Below are 19,888 nucleotides of genomic sequence, written 5' to 3' on the forward strand. Positions count from 1 at the left end.
CCAAGATGTGTTTGGTAAGAAGGTACTATCCGTGGGTGCTACAACTGTGAAAGCAGCCAACTCTTTGGTTATTGTCGCCAGGTACGACAGGGAAATGTGGCACAGACTAGCCCCTATACTGGACCACCTTCCGGAGGAACATCGAAAAACGGCTATGTCTCTGGTACGAGAGGGCGAAGAAGCGTCGAATCTAGCAATTAACATAGCGGTGGACCTGGCGGAGTCGGGCTTTAAGCAAGTAAACAACGGGGTTGTTCTTAGACGCCAGGCTTGGCTTAAGTGCACCAACTTCAGGCCCGAGGTTCAGTATAAAGTATTGGACATGCCCTTCGAAGGTGACCTTCTTTTTGGAGAAAAGGTGGATGAGGCCCTGAAGGGCATGAAGGAGGACTCGGATACGGCACGCTCGTTGGGTGCCCTTCAAAGTGGAAAACAATGTTCGATCTTTTCGTCCCTTTAAAGGGGCATCGGGCAATTCAAGATTCGCTGCATCCAGGGATAGATCTTTTGGCAGATCAGCATACCCATCCCAGGGATATAGACGCGCCTCTCAAAACTCAAGCCGGCGCAGAAACTTCCAGTCATCCAAGAGACGACCGGCCTATCCTTCGTCGACGAACAAACAAAAAGACCAGCAATGACGGGAAGCGCACCGTTCTGGGAGGAAGAGTGTCAAACCGCGTCAAAGAATGGGAAGACATCACAACAGATCAGTGGGTGTTGGACACAGTGAGGTACGGACATTCTCTACTATTCAAATGCAAACCTCCAAAATGTCCACCGGTATTCCTACCCCAACCACATCTGAACGTTTTGCTGCAGGAAGTAGCACTTATGTTACAAAAAGGTGCCATAGAATTGGTTCCTGCATCGCAGAAAGGCCAAGGGGTATACTCATGGTGTTTTGTGGTAAAAAAGCCAAACGGAAAGTGGCGTCCCATTCTTGACCTGCGCGACCTCAACGAGACCTCACAGAGCCAAAAATTCAAAATGTCACGCTGCAGGAAGTAATCGGGTCCGTTCAAGTGGGAGATTTTTTGGCGTCTCTGGGTCTACAGGACGCGTACTTCCACATACCTATGTGTCAAAAACACAAAGTTTCTAAGGTTCATGGTAGGTCGGACACACTACCAATTCGCAGTGCTTCCGTTTGGTCTCAAATCCTCCTCAAGAACGTTCACAAAATGTTTGGCACCCGTGGCAGCCTGGCTGAGACAGAAAGGGCATCATGTATACCCGTACCTCGACGACTGGCTTGTGAGGGGATCCTCCTCGGCGTCGACCAACGACAGCGTACTGGCCACCTTACAGCTTCTGCAACGGCTGGGGTTCGCAGTGAACTTCGGAAAGTCCTCTCTAAGGCCATCAAAGAACTTAAAGTTCTTGGGAGCTCAATTCGAAACCCAGTCGGGAATAGTGAAACCTTCCCTAGACAGAATGTCAAAAATCAATCGACTGACGAGTCAACTACGTTTACATTGCACACTCTCAGTGAGAAAGTATGTAGCGATCCTAGGTTCCATAGCTTCCTGCATCCATCTAGTAGCCAACTGTCGATTGTTCATGAGGCCACTTCAGGAATTCCTAGCGGACAGATGGAAGCAGGCCACGGGTCGGTGGTCAGACAGGATAACCGTCGACGACGACGAAGTCATCCAAGCCCTCCAATGGTGGAAAAGCGTTCACAACCTGGGCAGAGGGGTACCTCTACAAGAACCAGAATTTCACCGAACCATCATCACGGACGCATCCCTGACAGGCTGGGGAGCACACATGGACAACTACCAAACCCAGGGCAGATGGTCGCCGACCGAATCACTCCTACATATCAATGTACTGGAGCTGAGGGCAGTAAGATGGGCCTTGAAGTCGTTCCTCCCACATATCAAGGGGTTGAGAGTAAGAGTGCTGACGGACAACACGACAGCCATGTTCTACTTGATAAAACAATGCGGCACGAGATCCAGGACCCTGTCTGTGGAGGCTCAAAAGGTATGGCATTGGGCTTTGAAACACAACATATCTATAGTGGCACACCATCTTCCAGGAGTGCAGAACGTACAAGCGGATTCCCTAAGCAGAAGCATGGCCCAGATACACGAGTGGGAGATGGACGCCATTCAGCTGCAGAAAATCTTCAAAAGATGGGGTCACCCCTCAGTGGATCTCTTCGCAACGAAAGAAAACAAGAAATGCGAGCAGTTCGCGAGCAGATGGCCTCAGAAATGATCCCTAGGGGAAGCGTTCTCTTTTCCATGGACAGATAAGTTCCTGTACGCCTTCCCTCCGTTTCCCCTTATAAGGAGAACAGTACAATGGATACGCAGATACAAATGCCGGGTCATTCTAGTGGCACCGTATTGGCCGAAACAACCTTGGTTTTCCGACCTGCTGCATCTGTCGTTGGAACAACCGATAACATTCCAGAAGGTTCCGAATCTCCTGTCCAGGGACAAGGGAACAGTGTGGCATCACAATCCGGACAGCCTCAACCTGACGGCCTGGCTCCTGACTTTTCGGAATTTGGCACTTTGAAAGTTTCGTCGGATTGCCGAAAAATTCTACAGGCGGCTAGGGCTCCTTCCACCAACAAGTCATACATCTGCAAGTGGCGAAGGTTCTGTATGTGGTGTCAAACGCAACACGAAATACGGCCTTTAGAAGTAACTCCAGAACAGGTTTTACCGTATCTTCTTCACCTGGCGGAGAGTGGGTTATCCTCGTCATCCATAAAGGTGCACCTGGCGGCCATCTCAAGGTTCACGAGGAGGAGACAGTCCTCTCCGTTATTCAGCGACAGACTGGTGAAACATTTCATGAGGGGTCTTTTTCGAACCTTTCCCCCTACGAAACGGTTCCCACCAACATGGAGTCTAAATGTGGTGATGGCGGCTTTAATGAAGCCACCTTTCGAGCCAATGTCCTCTTCATCCATGCAGTTCCTATCATGGAAGCTGGCTTTCTTAATTGCCATTACATCAGCTAGAAGAGTATCGGAGCTACAGGCATTGGTCATAGACCCTCCATATATGAGATTCTTTAAGGACAAAGTGGTGCTATCTACTAATCCTACTTTCGTCCCGAAAGTTCCGACGGTCTATCACAAACACTCGACCATTGTCCTCCCTACTTTCTTTGCGACCCCGTCGTCGACGGTGGAAAAGGCTCTTCATACTCTAGATGTGAAAAGGGCGTTGAAGTTTTATCTGCAAAGAACACAAGAACTCAGAACTACCAGACAACTGTTCATCGCATACGGTCCATCGACGAGAGGAAAGGCAATTTCCAAGCAAGGACTGGCTCGATGGGTCTCGTCGGCGATTGCTTTTAGTCACTCCAAGGCCGGGAGACCCCTACAAGGGCATCCTAGAGCCCATTCCACAAGATCGACAGCCTCTTCCACGGCGCTGTGGGCAGGAATTCCTCTGACAGACATCTGCCAGGCGGCGGCATGGTCAGTCCCACACACGTTCACACGCCATTACTGCCTGGAAAGGCAGCATGCGGATGAAGTACAGATGGGAAGGGCAGTTCTGCGCCATCTGTTTCAATGAGGTAAGCCAAAAACGGTGAAGTTTTTGTCTTTTGCCTTGTCTATACTGGTTCTTTAGTGTGTAGGTTTTGAGTAGAAATATATATATATATATATATATATATGTATATATGTATATATATATATATATGCATATATATATATGTGTATGTATGATGAATATGTATATATCGAAAAATATGTTGCTGCTTATGTGCCTATATAATTAGGTTTTGGGGTGTTTTTGCGGTGTATGTTGCATTGCATTCTCACCTCCTTCTTTTAGGATACTGCTATACGATCTATTCTAAGCATGTGAATCCATGAAAGATCCAATGCTGGAGAAGGGAGTAGTTTCTTACCTGTAACTCCATTTCTCCAGCATTGGTATCTTTCATGGATTCACATGCGCCCACCAGCCTCCCCGGAATGCAATGTGCAAGATATATGCATAAGCAGGTTCTCCTTTCTACTTTGGAGGGGCCGAAATCTGACGGGACCCGCGAGGGCGGGGCTTTTATACCACTACGTCCTACGGGACATGCGTGGACGGCCCCAGAGAGGACGTAGATGTGGATAGGACACACAAGTGTCGGAAGTTTTTTCCTATAGGAAACGACTATATATGTGTACCGAGGGTTCCCAGTCTGACGACGGGGAATATTCTAAGCATGTGAATCCATGAAAGATACCAATGCTGGAGAAATGGAGTTACAGGTAAGAAACTACTCCCTTCTCCCTGCGGGCGCTGCCCGCAGATCGCATTGACATCCACCGCCATCTAGCATGCCGAACAAGCCGAGGGGGAACGCCAAGGGGGGAGCCATGGATAAATTTGCAAGGGCCGTTCCCAGGGCCGAGTCAAGTTCACCGCCATCCTTGCAGGAAGAACCTGAGGCGGATGCCAACCCTGGAACCATCAGGGCCTGAACTCACCACTCTCATGGAATCAATGGCTAAAAACTTTGCCTCCTTCCACGAGAAACTGGATGATATAAATGCCAATGTCGCCTCGCTCAGGACACGTGTAGACCAAGCCGGGACCAGAATTACAGAGGCTGAAAGCAGGATCTCTACAAATGAGGATGACATACACACTTTGCAGTCCACTGTTGCATCCCTGTCATGAGACATGAAAGCAGTGAAAGCCAAGTGTGACGACTTGGAGTCACGCTCCCGCAGAAATAATCTACGCATTATCGGCGTTCCCGAGAACGCACTCAAGGGGCGCATGGAGAACGCTGTTGAGAGCCTACTCAAAGATCTCCTGGGCAATCTGGCTCTGTCACCGCATTTTACAGTCGAGCGCGCCCACCGTGCGTTGTCCCCTCGCCCCAAGCAGGGCGACATCCCGAGACCCATCATCGCCAGGATTCTAAACTACCGAGACAGAGACCTCATCCTCCGCCTGGCACGGGATAAAGGGGACTTGCGCTTGGAGGCCAACACCATCAGGATTTTCCCCAACTTCTCAGTCATGGTTCAACAGGAGAGACGCCAATTCCTCAGTGTTAAAAAACTGCTCAGGGAGCACAATGTCCCATTTGCCATCCTATTCCCGGCTCGACTTAAACTTACCCACAACGGAAAGCTCTACTTCTTTACGGTCCCGGACGAGGCAGTGAAATTCAAGTCGGAAATACCACTACACAATCCAAGGAACGACCCCACCATCGCCATATAGCCTCAGACCACCCTGCTCGAAGATGCCCACACTATCTGGTGATCCTAGACTCACAACGCAACCATGGTAATGTTGTTCTTTACCCAGTACTGATGCCTCCATGCTGCAAGTGGCCGGTCACCGACTATGCTCCGGATTGGAAGTAACCCATTCTTCTTGATGCGTATGACCGCCACTTGCATTGAACTCTCCTACATCCGCATCCTTTTCCTCATGTACTTATGTTTGCTCCGGGGGCCGAAAACCTGGATCCGCCCACCGCAGAAACCTACTGTGGACAGCATCCGCTGTCCGTCTCTGATGTTCAAGTAGCCGACCACACGGCAACAGTGCACCTCGCTGCATTTGCAATGATTCTGTTTAGTTTTGTTTGGTTGCCACTACTGCTGGGCCGTTTGGACCGTGGAAGGGGCACGCCCACGTTGGGTGCTGGCCGCCGACCTATGGTGGAATGGTGGCATTGACTTAACTGAAGCCACCTGGTCTTGGAGAAATGTTGGCACTCATGTTGGAGGGGGGGAGGAGTTACACTGCAAGTTGTGGGTGGGCTGTGAGGGTGGGTGGGGTGGGGTGGGGCAGGAGGGCAGCGGAACAGGTTTGTTGTGCGTTATGGGGAAAAATGGCACATGCGATTTGGCAGACCACAGTGCATTGTAAGGCCCCTGTGGGGGTGGCCTCCGCCCAGGATTCACTATACGACAACTGTGGTGGGATGTTACTTGAATCACTGACATGCCGGTAACAGCGATATCCTGGAATGTGCGTGGCCTAAGCAACTACACCAAGGCTCGTAAAATCATGGCGTACGCCAACAGACACAAGTGTGAAATACTGCTTTTGTAGGAGACTCACTCAACGGGCCCCCTGACCAAAAGTATTGCCCCGACATGGGGTCCACATAGATATTTCACCTCATATTCCACGCGGGCTAGAGGAGTGGTAACGATGATCCATAAATCATTTAAGTTTGTCCTCCCCAAGAGCTACATAGATTCCGAGGGGAGGTACATTGTATTATATTGCGTCATAGCCAACAGGGATTACCTACGGCCCCAATGTCGATTCTCCCGAATTTGTGGACCAGGTGGTGTCTATATTACTGGGATATGTCGGGGTGCAGATCTGGGGGGGTGACATTAACTTTATATTGGATACCGAGATGGACAGGACTGGTACAGCCCCTAGATCCCTGTCTGGTGCAGCGCGTAGATTGCTGACCCACAACGCGACACATGACATCCACGACGCATGGAGGGCCCTACACCCGCAAGCGCGTGACTTTACGTACTATTCGTCAGTCCACGACAGCTCCTCCAGGATCGACATGTTCCTGTTGTCCGGCCCCATGATGCGCAGGGTAGTGGAAGCGCGGATTCTTGCGCGCACACTGTCTGACCATTCGCCGATCTTGGTAACCCTGGAACTGGGGACACCCGCCCCTACTATCAACACATGGCGCTTCAAATCATCCACTCTGCGGGACATAGTATTCAAGGCGGACATCCTCGCCGACATTCAGACTTACTTTGAACACAATTTGCCTCAGTCCACTACCTTTTGGGGTCCGCTGGGACGCTTTCAAAGCCTTTATCAGGGGGGCGTCCACCTCTAGAGAGTCGGGAGTCCTTAAATCCATAAGAGCTGCCCTATCCCGCTCCGAAACTAAACTACGTGACCTGGAACGTGCCCACCCGGCCTCGGTCGACCCAAGTGTCCTCTCCCAGATCCGCGAGGAGCTCAAAACCTTTAATGAACAGGCCACTTGGGAAGTCCAGTACTTCAGTCGTCCACAGGCTGCACGTAAATACGGCGAGGGTGACCGACCTGGCAAAACACTAGCCGCGCTGGCAAGGGGGAATGGGGCCAAGCCCAAATAACCTGTATCAAGGACAGTCAGGGAGTTATACAGTGGTCCGACCAGCAGATCCTTGAGGTCTTCACAGGCTTCTACTCAGAATTATACTCCCAGCCCACTGAACATAGTGACTCCCAGATGTGTGAGTTCCTGGATCAGATACCCACCACCATAGTCTCCCAGGCCACTAGACCAATTGGATTCCCCCATCACTCTGAATGAAATAATCGAGGCGATATCCAGTCTCCCTAAAGGCAAGGCCCCGGTTCCCGACGGGTTAACAGCTGAATTTTATCAGGAGCACGTGGCAATATTGGCCCCTGAACTGCTCGAGGTGTGGAATGAGTCACTCCGGCTAGGATCCCTTCCCCCGACACTCCGCGAGGCTGCCATCATGGTCCTGCTCAAGCCTGGTAAGCCTAGCAATGAGTGTGGATCCTACCGGCCCCTCTCATTGATGAACTTGGATACTAAAGTATTCGCTAGGGTGATCGCTAACCGCTTCCTTCCTGCCTGTCATGTCCTATATGGTACATGATGACCAGTCTGGCTTTGTACCCGGGAGATCTACCTCCCACAATATTAGAAGGCTTCTCAATGTCATGGCACAAATCGATCAGGGGGTGAGTGCTGTCGCGGTCACCTTGGACGCCCAGAAGGCCTTCGACATGGTGTCGTGGAAGTACATGTAGATGGTCCTTGAGACCATGGGCATAGGACCCAGGATGATCGCATACATTAAGTTACTGTACACCTCCCCGGTTGCCAGGGTCCGTGTCAACTCCCAAACTTCCGATCTGTTCCCTCTCTTCAGAGGCACCCGTCAGGGTGGCCCGTTCTCCCAGATCCTGTTTGCCCTGGCTATCGTGCCCATGGCAGACTATGTTAGAGAACATCACTCACGTAAAGGGATACGGCTACAGGGGGCCCCAGAAATAATCTCCCTCTATGCGGACGCCGTGCTTCTGTTCATCAGGGACCCCGATATCCACCTAGACCCTATCCTGCGTGACATCGGTACATATTCCGGTTTCACAATCAATTATGCCAAATCTGAACTCTTCCCCATCACAAGCTCCACAGCACGCCCCGATACAGAGTACCCTCTCCGTTGGTCCCCCGACGGGATTAAATATTTGGGAATCCAGGTGTCCCTGTCCTTAGACACTCTCCTGGCTGACAACTACTTGGCTGCTGCAGAACAGGCTGAATCCAAGATAACGCACTGGCGCCCTCTCCCGCTGTCCCTAGCAGGTACTCTCACTGGTAAAAATGAGATACTACTCCCTAAGCTGCTGTATATATCCACAAATGTACCTGTCTGGCCTGGTAAGAAATATTTTGCCGACCTCCACAAACACTGCGCTCAGTTCCTGTGGCATTCAGGGGCAGTGCGCAAAAAAATGGCTCGCTATGACACTTCCCTACGAAAAAGGTGGTTTCACTGCCCCTGATATGCTGCGGTACTGGATCGCAGCGCAGGCACAATTTGCTTCCTACTACCCCGGACCCCCCCACACCCCCATGTCAAGTTGGAGGCCCTCGCGGCATCTAATACCAACATAATGTCCTTAATATTACACCGCCAATACGAACCGGACACGCCTATTGACCCAGTTCGGACCACTGTGCAGGCCTGGGGACGGTTATTCGCCACAGTTACCGAGGAACACCCGTACTACAAATGGCTCCCTGTCTGGCACTTCCCCGGTCTGGAACCCACAAATGATATGGCCCTGGCAGTCCCTGGGGTACGAGGCCCTGACCGATTTCTATCCAGATGGGCAATTCATCACACCGCACACCTGGAAGCCCGGCCACTCGGGGTCACCGTTGGAGCACCTACAATTTTATAGGCTCCCCGCTGCCTTCCGCAATGCCTGGCCTGGGTTTCCTGCAGAACCCCCCCCGACTCCCCTGGAATCTCCTACATCGCTAACTCTGGTGGGGCCCGCAAGGTGGTATCCTCACTGTATAAACTCCTCCTGACCTCTTCTCCACCACAGCCCTCTGGGGCCCGAGACGACTGGGTGTCCGAACTGGAGATGGAACTCACCGACCAACTCTGGACGAAAATGTGCTCCCACACTAATAGAGTTTCCCTGAACTTTCGCTACCGTACTATTCAGTACAAACTGTTGAACAGGTTATATTACACCCCACGCAAGATCTCCAGATTTGCTCACTCCGACCCAAGGCTCTGTCCCCGCTGCAGTGCAAAGGATGCGGGCCATCTGCACATGTTCTGGTACTGCCCGCTGCTGGTGGCATTTTGGGACGAGATCCTGAAAACCCCGTCAGAAATATGTGACATAGTCGTTGACCCTGACCCACTGGGGGTGCTGTTTGGGGTGTGGGGGACTGAGGGACCTAGAGGGGCCGCTAAATTTTTAAATGTCAGCCGTGCGGGACCCGGTATTTGCCCATGCCCGGGCGCCTGTTAAAAATGCCCCCCATTCCCATTGAGCTCCTTAGGGATCAATGGGAATGGAGAGGCCGGATGCACCGGCACGGTATGCTCACAGGTGCCGGTCCGCCCGGCAGGTCAGTCCTGATGGGCAGGAAGGCACACGCGAGCAGAACTTGTAGTTTGCTGGTACAGTAACAACGGTACTGGCAAGCTTACCAGTACCGTTGTCACTGTACCGGCAAACTTGTAATGAGGATATATGTCTTGGAAATCATCCTTGTTTGCAAGCTCATCAACCAGGCATAGAAGTGAAATTCAAACTCTCTTGGTGTTAGAGATGTGTAGCATTTCCTAGGGTGACACAAGATAGTCTTCATACTCTCCCTGCATTTCTCCTGAAGGTGGTGTCTTTTCACATGAAACCTGGAGGTGGTACTCCCACCCTGCTCTTTCCTTCTGTTTACAGACACACCACACTCTGGATGTTCACCAAGCACTTGTATCTTATCTAAATCTGACTAAGGGTTTTCGAAAAGGACAATGGCCTGACACATTTGGTGGTTGCCAACCTGGCAAAAGAGGCTTCTCTTGCTCAATGTACTTTTCTGCATCTTTGAATCTATAAGTGCCAGGGCAAGGTTCTTCCTAAGCGGCTTCACACCAATGCTGCTAGAGCAAAATCTATGGTTTTAACTTTTCAAAGACCTATTCCTGGGAAGTAGTTAGCAAGGCGGCCATGTGGGCTACTCACTCTGCCTTCTGCTACCACTACTGCATAGACACTAGCCATAGATCAGATGCTCAGTTTGGTTAGGCAGTCTTCCAGAACCTGCTTGCTTAGGGTACTTTCTCCAGACTGTGGGAGTCATGCATGGTATTCTCAGATAAATATGTTCGGAAAGGGATGGGAAGTAGGATTAAGAAAGTTACTCACTGTAGTGTCTACTGTACTCCTAGTCCATACTCTCTTTTCCTCCATACACCCTCCCTCCGTTCTTCTAATGTTATTAGTTAGTCCCATTGGCATAGTAGCAAAAGAAACCAGACCTGCCGCTCATGCAAATACTGGATCCATATCTAAATTAATAGTTGATGGCCATTTACTGTGAAAAAGGCTCTGGGCCCATGCTCATGGGACACACACTCGCAAGTATGGAGGAAATTGGACTGGGATGCCAGAGTACAATTCAATTCTTTATTGCATTTATGGTTTAAAAACAAACCTTGTACAAAAATCACAACATCCAAAATAACACCCACAAGTAAGTCACAAAATAAACATCACAAATCAGACTAAAATGCTTGATACAAATTCTAGAACCCCAAGACTCAGATTTCACAGGAGTTTAACATTCAAAACCAGAAATAATTTGACACCAACATCTTAAAGGGCTCACACTCAATAACCAAATGTCCTAGAGTTTTAACATCTGTTTTACAGTGGCAGTATACCCTGATCACACCCCAACTATATCATTTGTTGACATTAGGTTTAAACACAATCATATAAAAGCAGTTCTAAAATTCTGAGAAAGATGTTTCAATCGATAGAAAGGAAGACTATTAAACACTTTAATATACAAGTTAGAAGGATGAAACAAATAAGATAACCTTTTGGTTCGATTAAAAATCCAATCTAATTGGTAATTTTTTATTGTTTGACTGAGTACTGCATTAACTACAGTGAGTAACGTTATCTCGTGTTCTATAATTCTCCAGCAGTGGGTCTTGCATGGATTCACATGCTCATGAATATTACCCATCAGGCTAGGAATCCTCAGTAAAAGCCTATCAATGTCTTTTGGGTCATAATGCCCCCAGCCAATGACACTCGTCCTCCTAAGCTACACCGCTGGTGGCCATCTTCAGATTTTACTGCACGTTTGTAGTGTTGGGAGTCCCCGTGCTTCGCTCCTAGACATTCGTAGGTCTCTTCCAATTTTTGCTGTTTTTTTAAAGAAGTCCTTAATGTTTTCGTCATTAACCGTTAGGCAGCAATGACTGACAGCAGGGACCCATTTGCCGGCAAAGATCTTTAAGCCACCATCAGATCTTCGACCTGTGGTGCCAGCAGGTCCAGGCTTGGGCCTACACCTCGACAACTCGAACATGGTTGATGCCACAAAGAAGATACTCTTCAGGGCATGTGAAAGCTGTGGCCTGAAGAAAACCTTTGTCGACGACCGGCAACTCAAGTGCCTTTATTGTCTTCACCCTGACCACGACGCGGACGGATGCTCCATCGGTCAATCCTTTTTCACAGAAGACCAAGAAGGATCGCCGCCGGAGGTTAGTGGCTTGGATCGAGGAAAGGAAGGCCTCTGACACGGTCTCTGGATGCCGTCATGCCTCTTCCTGGACTGGCAGGTCCCATGAGCGTACTCCCTCTAGTAAGAAGAGGTGGAGGGCCTTTGAGGACGCTTCCTCAGCGAAGATAAAAAAAAAAGTGAAATCCCACACTCCGTCCTCATCAGCTGTCTCCGCGGCTGCAGACCTACACTCTGGGAAGGGTCCAGACCTACACTCTGGGAAGGGTCCAGACCTACACTCTGGGAAGGGTCCGGCACCATAGACTGTTAGTCGACCGGGCGGTGGGTTACCTCCGTCATTGAGGAAATCGCTGACGCCATCCAAATACAGATCATCGAAGAGCATGTCTTCTAAGGATCCGTCACTGACTGTCCTCGACAAGGCCCCCCTCAACGACAACTTCGTCGCCCACCACCCCGTCGTTGAAGTAAAAAACAAGTATTTTGTGAATGGCAACAAATTAATAAACAACCAACACCTTTACCATCTCAACGGTCACCACACCCAGGGTGTCTCTACCTCCCAGATCTCTCAACTGTCCCAACGACAACCCAGTTGACGACTGCTCCTGTTTTGGACCTGCAGGTTCCTATTATAGCCTCTTTTCTGAAGGATTTTCACCTGGTGAGAGAGATGCCTCCAGCTCTTGAGTTCCTGCCCAGGCCCTCCAGAGCGATGCTGACTTCTTCCCTGGCTCCTGTGGAGTCCCCCAGAAGACCCCAAACCATCTACACCAGCTCTGAAGAGGACCAGCCATAGTATATTTATTCGGATGAGGAAGGGGACAATGGGGAACTTGACCCCATGCTGCCTATGCCGCACTGAGGGTCACCAACCTGCAGGCCTTCCCTGACGTTTAGCCTCCAAAGGGGATCAAGCCCAGTTCCTACTAGTCCTGCACATAGGGACATGTCGCTGAACATCCTGACCACCCTGCATGCATTGGCGGCGGAGATGCAACAGCAGCTGTCCTGTGCCTGCGCCAGCCATGATTTCCGCCCCCCCTCGCCCACTCAAGCCTCCTCGGCATCAGCTGACATCACTGCATAGGACAATAAGACACCTGCAGCACCTCAGCCGGTGATGGGGGGTTGGGGGGCCTGCCCCCTGTGGCAGAAGTCAGTCAACACCGCCACAGGCACCGACCGCATCAGCACTCACACTGATGAGTTTAAAGATTACGTTCCTGCGAATAGGGAACCTTTGGATTTGAAGAGCCCACCGGGCATCTCCCTTTCACTCCATGATGTCCAAAGCATCCAAGCTCTTCAACATAGTGCCGGAAGAGAAGGAGGGTTTCCTTATTCAGTGGCGGGAGTCTAAGAAGACCATAGTATCGATCCCATTGTTGGACGACATCTGGGAGGAGGGCTTGGCAGTACTGAAAGCTCCAAATACCACACCTACCCAGCGTGCCTGGCTGGAGAAGAAATTCTGGGTTCCAGATTTGGCACCCAAGTGCCTCAGGTCTCAGCCTTTGCTGGACTCGCTGGTGTCAGCTGCCGCCAGGGAGAAGTCATCCAACCCCTCTTCATCCATGGTGCCTCCAGACCAGCAAGGCAAAAAGCTAGATGCTGCTGGCAAGCACATCATTACCACAGCAGCCTCCACCATCAAGGCCGCCATCCTGTCAAGGTATGATGGGAAGCTATGGTACAAGCTGGAGCCCATCCTGGATTTCCTCCCTGATGACAAGGAGGCTGAAGCCATGGCCCTATTACAGGAAGGAGAAGTAGCTTTGGAACACGGCATCACTGTCACGCTCAACATAGCAGACTCTGGCTTCTGCCAGATGGGGAATGGTGTGGCCCTCTGACGACGAGGCTGGCTGAAGGTCACTCATTTCTGCACACACGTGCAGACCAAGGCCATTGACATGCCGTTTGATGGGGAAAAACTCTTTGGGAAGGCGGTAGATGACACCCTCCAGGCCATCAAGACCAACAAGGAGACAGCGTGCTCTCTGGGGACCCTGCAACAGAGGAGTTCATCCTTTCATTCCCCAGGGGGGAAGAGTCTCAGATAATCCAAGGGGTACACCAACCCCTCTTGGCAGCCCTCCCACTCCGTTTCTCATGAAGCTTACCGGGGCAGACGCCCAAGCAAGTCTAACCAGCCTAGGACTCTCGCCCCCCACTTTCGCACCCCAGTGGGAGGTTAAGTATTAACCTTTGTTGAACAGTGGCGAAAGATCTCCATGTAAAATTGGTGCTGTACGTTCTTCCACAGGGGCAAGCTTTAGAATTCCAAGACTGGTGCCCCTGCATTCCTCTTGTCGAACTACACATGGTCCAGCTGCTGCAGGAGGTCCAGGACATGCTACGGTCCAGCTCCCAGACACTGGCAACCCAGCACACGGCAGAGACCATTCAACTTCTGACTTCGCTATGGTTCTCAAACTATCCAAAGTCCTACATAGTGCCATCTCAGAAGGCACTGCTCCTGGGCTCTCGACTCAACACAGAAGCGTGTCTGGCGACTCCCTCAGAGGAAAGAGTGAAGGCCATCCTTGGAAAGATCCAGCGGCTGTTGACGGCGTCCGTTGCAACAGTCCAGTCCATTAAGTCCCTTCTGGGGATTAAGTCTTTCAGCATCCATCTGGTCCCCTTTTGCAGGCTCCAAATGCAACTCCTCCAGGAATGTCTGGATGCCAGGTGGCTGCAGGTCACTGGCGCATGAACAGACAAAATCACCCACTATCAAGCATTCCGTCAAACTCTTCAATGGTGGTAGGTGCAGCTCACACCTTACTTAAGGAGCTCCCTTCAACATCCCTCTGTACCAGGCTACAGACACGACCAACACCTCTCTGGAGGGTTGGGGAGCCCACACAGGATATTCTCATGCCAGAGGCCTGTGGCTTCCGAATGGAAAGGACTCGCACATAAACGTCCTGGAACTATGGGCAGTCTTCTGGGCCCTCTGGTCGTTCTAGACTCCGCTTCAGGGGTAGGTGGCGCAGCTCTTCACGGACAACACAACCACCATGTTCTATATCGGGAAACCGGGTAGGACACGCATTCATGCTCTCTCTCCGGGAGCCCAGTCCCTCTGACGCTGGGCCATTCTTCAACGCATGTTCCTGTGGGAGTGGGGTGCTCTTCCTGTATGCCTTCCCTCCAGTTCCTCTACTGCTATGTGTGATCAACACACTCTGATGTTACCACTGCAGGATGATGCTCATTGCGCCTGCGTGACTGAGGCAGATCGGACCTTCTCCATCGGTCTGTGGTTCCAGCTATCCAACTGCTTCCACTTCCCAACCTCCTCTCCAAAGAAGCATCAATCCTGCACCACGACCCGGCGTCACTGGGCCTCGCGGCCTGGCTCCTACAGCCCTAGAGTTTGGGCAGTATTCACTAACGTTGGAATGGAGGAATATCCTGGCCAAAGCCAGGGATCCATCTACATTGACATGCAACAGGCACAAGTAGAAGTGCTTCAGTGTGGTGCTGGGTAAGCAAGATCACGTTGCTACAAGTAACTGCTCCACAGCTACTCCTGTACCTGCTCTCGCTCGCCAAAACTGGTCTGGCCCATGCATCCATCAAGGTCCATCTGGCCGCCATATCCTGGTACACAAGGGCCCCTGGCAGGCTGTCCCTGTGGTCGCACATGCTTGTTAAGGAGTTCCATAAGGGTCTCTTCAGGACTTTCCCTTAAGTGAAGGCTCCTGCCCCCACTTGGGAACTGAACTTGGTCCTGTCTAAGCTAATGGGGTCTCTGTTTGAACTGATGCATTGTGCCCCTTTGAGGTTTCTATCATAGAAGACTCAGTGGTCAAAGTGAGCGGGAGTGGTCGGGAGCAGTGCTCCTCTACTTTTTTATAATTACCTTTTACAGCTCCTATAATTTTATTTGAAAAAGAAACCGTTCCGGAATGGTTTCGTTTTAAAATAAGTGTACGAAGAAGTTGAAACTTGCACTCTCTGTGCACTGCAGTGAACGTTCCCTTAAACAGCAGGTGCAAGTGTTTGGGGGGGGGGTGTATTGTGTGTGGGAGGGGATGTGGTGATGGCGATTGTGGGGAGTGGGTGCAGGCCAGCAGGGAACATAGTTCCACTACTTCTTTTCGTACACTTCGACCACTGGGAAGACTGCTTTCCTGGTGGCGATCACCTTGGCCAGGCGTGTCGGGGAGATTCAGGATCTCTCCTGTAAGCAGCTGTATTTGTCCTTCCACGCCACTAAGGTGGTTCTGCGAACGCATCCTACTTTCATGCCAAAGGTTCCAGCAAACTTACATCTCAACAAGCCTTTGGTTGTTCCAGTTTTATTTGCGAACCCTTCTTAGCCTACTGAAAGGGCACTACATTCGCTGGCCGTTGCTCGTGCCCTGAAGTTTGAATTGGCACGCACTAAAGACTTTCGGAAGACGTCTCAGCTATTCGTCAACTTTGGACTTGTGGGACCCGGAAAGGCCCTGTCTAAGGCTTCCATCTCCAAGTGGCTCTCCGGCTGTATTATGCATTGCCATTGTCTGACCAACAGACCACTTCCATGCCGGGAGAGAGCCCACTCCACCAGAGTCATTGCAGTGATGCCAGCGTTTTTCTCTGGCGTTACTGTGCTCGACATCTGCAGGGCTGCTACATGGAGGTTTACCCACACCTTCATGAAATTCTACTGTCGACAGAGATTGCAGAGAGGAGTAACGGGTCGGGCTAAGCAGTGCTACACAACCTGTTTGTTGAATGGGAGTCTTTTCCAGGGGTAAGTGTATTGGTCCGGTGAGCTTTGCCACCTCCCGCGGTTGTGTATATGTACTGCTGTGTAATCTTATTCATGGGCATGTGAATCCATGGAAGACCCCATGCTAGATATGGAACAAGTTACTTACCTGTAACTCTTGTTCTCCAGCATCAGTCTTGCAGGGATTCACATGCGAACCCTCCCTCGCCCTCTCTGGCTCTTCTTGGCTCATTCTGCCACTTTACATGCGCTACCAGATCTGAAGATGGCCACAAGGGCTGGAGTTTAGGAGGACGTGTGTCATTGGCTGGAAGCACTATGACCCAAAGGGCACTGATATATATACAGGAGACAAGCAGTTTTAGTTTAAAGCGAAACTGCTTTCTTTTAAAGAGGATTCCCAGCCTGACTGGGAATATTTATGAGCATGTGAATCTATGCAAGACCCACACTGGAGAACAAGAGTTACGGGTAAGTAACTTGTTTCTTATATTGAGCAAACCTATGGATTCAGGGATGGCAGCAGTAAATGGCCATATTTCCAAAAAAACAAAACGGTATGGTTTCCTGGTTGCACTGTAAGACCAAGGAGGCATTAATAATTTTGAGGGGACCTCTGCGCACACACCCTGCGATGCCGCAGGTAATATTCACCCAACTTCAAATAGCATGTGTTTAGTAACTTTGTTTTGATCTACATATTATATGTAATTAGTCAATATATTCTATTGCATTAGTGTTGTCTTTTAATTAATTATTTTTGATTATTGATTCTTTTTTTACTGTTTTGTATACCGTGAAATTGAAAAGTAATCACCGTACTTTGCATTCATTGTATTGGCTTTTCCAAGTGATTTTAAGAGTGTCTAAGCCTTTGTAAGATCAGTCTTTTTTAAATCCTAAATGGTTAAAAATATGCAATGCAATGTTTCACTACTCCATCTTATTTCTGGTGCTTTACTTATTTTCTCTAATCCTAACTTCTACAGTTGGAAGTTCACGAAGCTAAGCCTGTGCCAGAAAATCATCCACAGTGGGAGACAGTCATAGAGGGGGATGAAGATCAAGAAGACAGTGAAGGTTTTGAAGAGAGTTATGAAGAGGAAGAAGAGGAGGATGACGATGATGATTAAACAGGACAATGAACTGACTCAAATATTTGCACACTGTTCGTTCTACTTTTGGGACCGTCTCACAAGCCAGAAATATTGTGGGAATGACGAGAAGCTCTGTTTAGTTTGTCAACTGAGGAGTGTCCTATGTAACTTGCCATTGGAGCTCGGATGTTCTTTGCCATTGGTACTACCGGGGAGGTGCGTAATGGCTGACCACCTTTGAGAGCTGTATTTATTTCAGCTGAAAAAAGAATAAAGCCTTTTTTTTAACATAAATGTCCAAGATTGTGGGCTGTATATTTTTTAGTGTGCCGTCAAACAGAAAATAAAAACATCTAGAAACAATCATTAACCACACAACCTATTAGAAATTTATTTTTAGAAAATGTTTAGGTATGACTGAAATGTAAGATGTATTATTTTAAGAGCATCTCCAAGTCCCAAACTTAGTTTAATCTATGCCAATGCTGCTCTCTGTAATATTAAGTCTGGACATCAGGAATGTCGCCAACTGGTAGTTTTTACCATTGTCTTCTATTCTTTTGTCATCTGGCCTTGGTGTCCATCTCTGAACATCTATCTAGAGGCACATTCCACTTAGTTCAAGGGACTATTGCTTGAGACTGTTGCTGCTAAATCGAGCGTGTTCTCCAAAAGTGCTACTAATGATTTTGAGATTGAGATGAACTATTGACCATTGCCGGATCTTCTTTCAGTAAGGGAGACATCTAAACGTTTTTGTGGGACCATATACTGCAATATGTTGGTAACTTAAATGAAGTAGAGTGCCTTTTGGAAAAGGTCCTTTTGAAAAGCTGGAAAGATAGTCTAATCTTTTTTTTCAAACTGCCTTGGCTAAATCATTTGCCGACAAAACCCAACGTGCAGAAGTTGCATGTTTTCTATCCAGTTTAAAGCTTTTGGTGAGATAGCAGACAATTCGACTTCATATTTGTAATGTCTACTCTTTTTACCCTACAGTATGTCAACAATGTTGATGGGCCTAGCCCAGATTTCATTCCCCTATTCACAATACTTGCTAAAAACTTGTATATATCTGCTGCTGAGATAGTGGGTATTGCTGTACAGCCTAGAAAAGAATTCTTCATAAATTAATTTTTCATCATACAGCAATATGTTGACTTCAGCGGCTGTCGTCACAGATGTAGAAATGCAGACCAATGATAATCATGCAGGGAGAAATGTATTTTTATTACTAAGTGTTTAAGAACTGCAAGACTGTACAAGCTAATTATGAAATAACAATGTTGTCGAACAGGAGTCAATCACAAAGCCTCTTCACATCTCCTTGCTGTTCCTATTGGGAAAAACAGTGATCTTATTGGTAATAACTTGTTCAGTTAAGAGGTCTATTACTTAAAATGCAAAATACATTGATATTCTTTTTGTAATTGCACTAAGTGCAAATAAAATTCGGGAAGTCCTAAAACACAACATAGTAGTTATTTTTCTGTATGGTCTCAAAAATCACTTCAAAATCAACATACGAACTCTGTTTGTTTCAATATTTTGCTTGTTTGACACACTCTTGTTGGAAAGACATGTAAGACCTTTACTTAAGTTTGAAGCCATTTTTGTATGTCTTTTTACTGTGGATTTCTCATTTGTGGAATAGGCTGCAGGAGCAAACCACTCATTAAAGTTAAACTAGCAGGAGGGAAGGCATGGTAGTGATGAAAAAATAAACGCTGCATAAGTTAAATATCTCGGTGATTTTTTTGACTGCCATAACCTCATGCCAGCATTCCAGACTTCAGCTAAGGGCAGCTTTCCTGTACCTTTTTAGTACATACAGTAGTTCATACACTCACTCTGAAAATCCTGCAGATGCATTTTATTTGCTTGGTGCCAAAGGGCAACATCAATCTGCCAGAGTTTACTCAATAGGTAGGATTCCAGCAAAGTCCCTCAATATTATCACACACCACCATAACTATTCTATTGGATTACATCCTCCAACAGATTCCTCTTGATATATACCCTCCAGTGCAACTTTCGTCGGGGTATAGTGTAGCTTGGCGTCGATCACTTTTGTGGGCACAGTGTGCCCATGTCGGGCAAAAGGGGTTTGGTTGCCCAAACAAGGACTGGTAGCAGAATAGGGCTAATCTAGAAACAAAAAACTGGAGATACTGCTACCAACAAGTGACAGCCAAAGTGGCTATATTGTTAGACGCCTAATTGGTTCAACCTATAGTTACAAGGAAGCTAGTGATCAAATCATTCACGTATGGTGCCAGAAAAGAAACCTGCAGAGAGCCCAACAGGT

The 19,888-nt window shown here is 48.8% G+C and overlaps 1 protein-coding gene across 1 annotated transcript in view; it reads left to right on the forward strand.

The window, feature by feature from the left end:
• The window catches only part of SEC63 (SEC63 homolog, protein translocation regulator), a 1,285,673-nt gene extending 1,266,620 nt beyond the window's left edge, over positions 1 to 19,053 (forward strand). The window contains exon 21 of the mRNA XM_069606555.1: positions 17,473 to 19,053. Coding sequence (XP_069462656.1) covers positions 17,473 to 17,616 — 144 coding nt within the window. The 3' untranslated portion in view covers positions 17,617 to 19,053. The remainder of the gene's footprint in view (positions 1 to 17,472) is intronic.
• The last annotated feature ends 835 nt before the right edge of the window (positions 19,054 to 19,888 follow it).

This window comes from Ambystoma mexicanum, chromosome 4p (assembly GCF_040938575.1).
Source record: "Ambystoma mexicanum isolate Mex_15411 chromosome 4p, UKY_AmexF1_1, whole genome shotgun sequence".
In the NCBI taxonomy this organism is placed as follows: Eukaryota; Metazoa; Chordata; class Amphibia; order Caudata; family Ambystomatidae; genus Ambystoma; species Ambystoma mexicanum.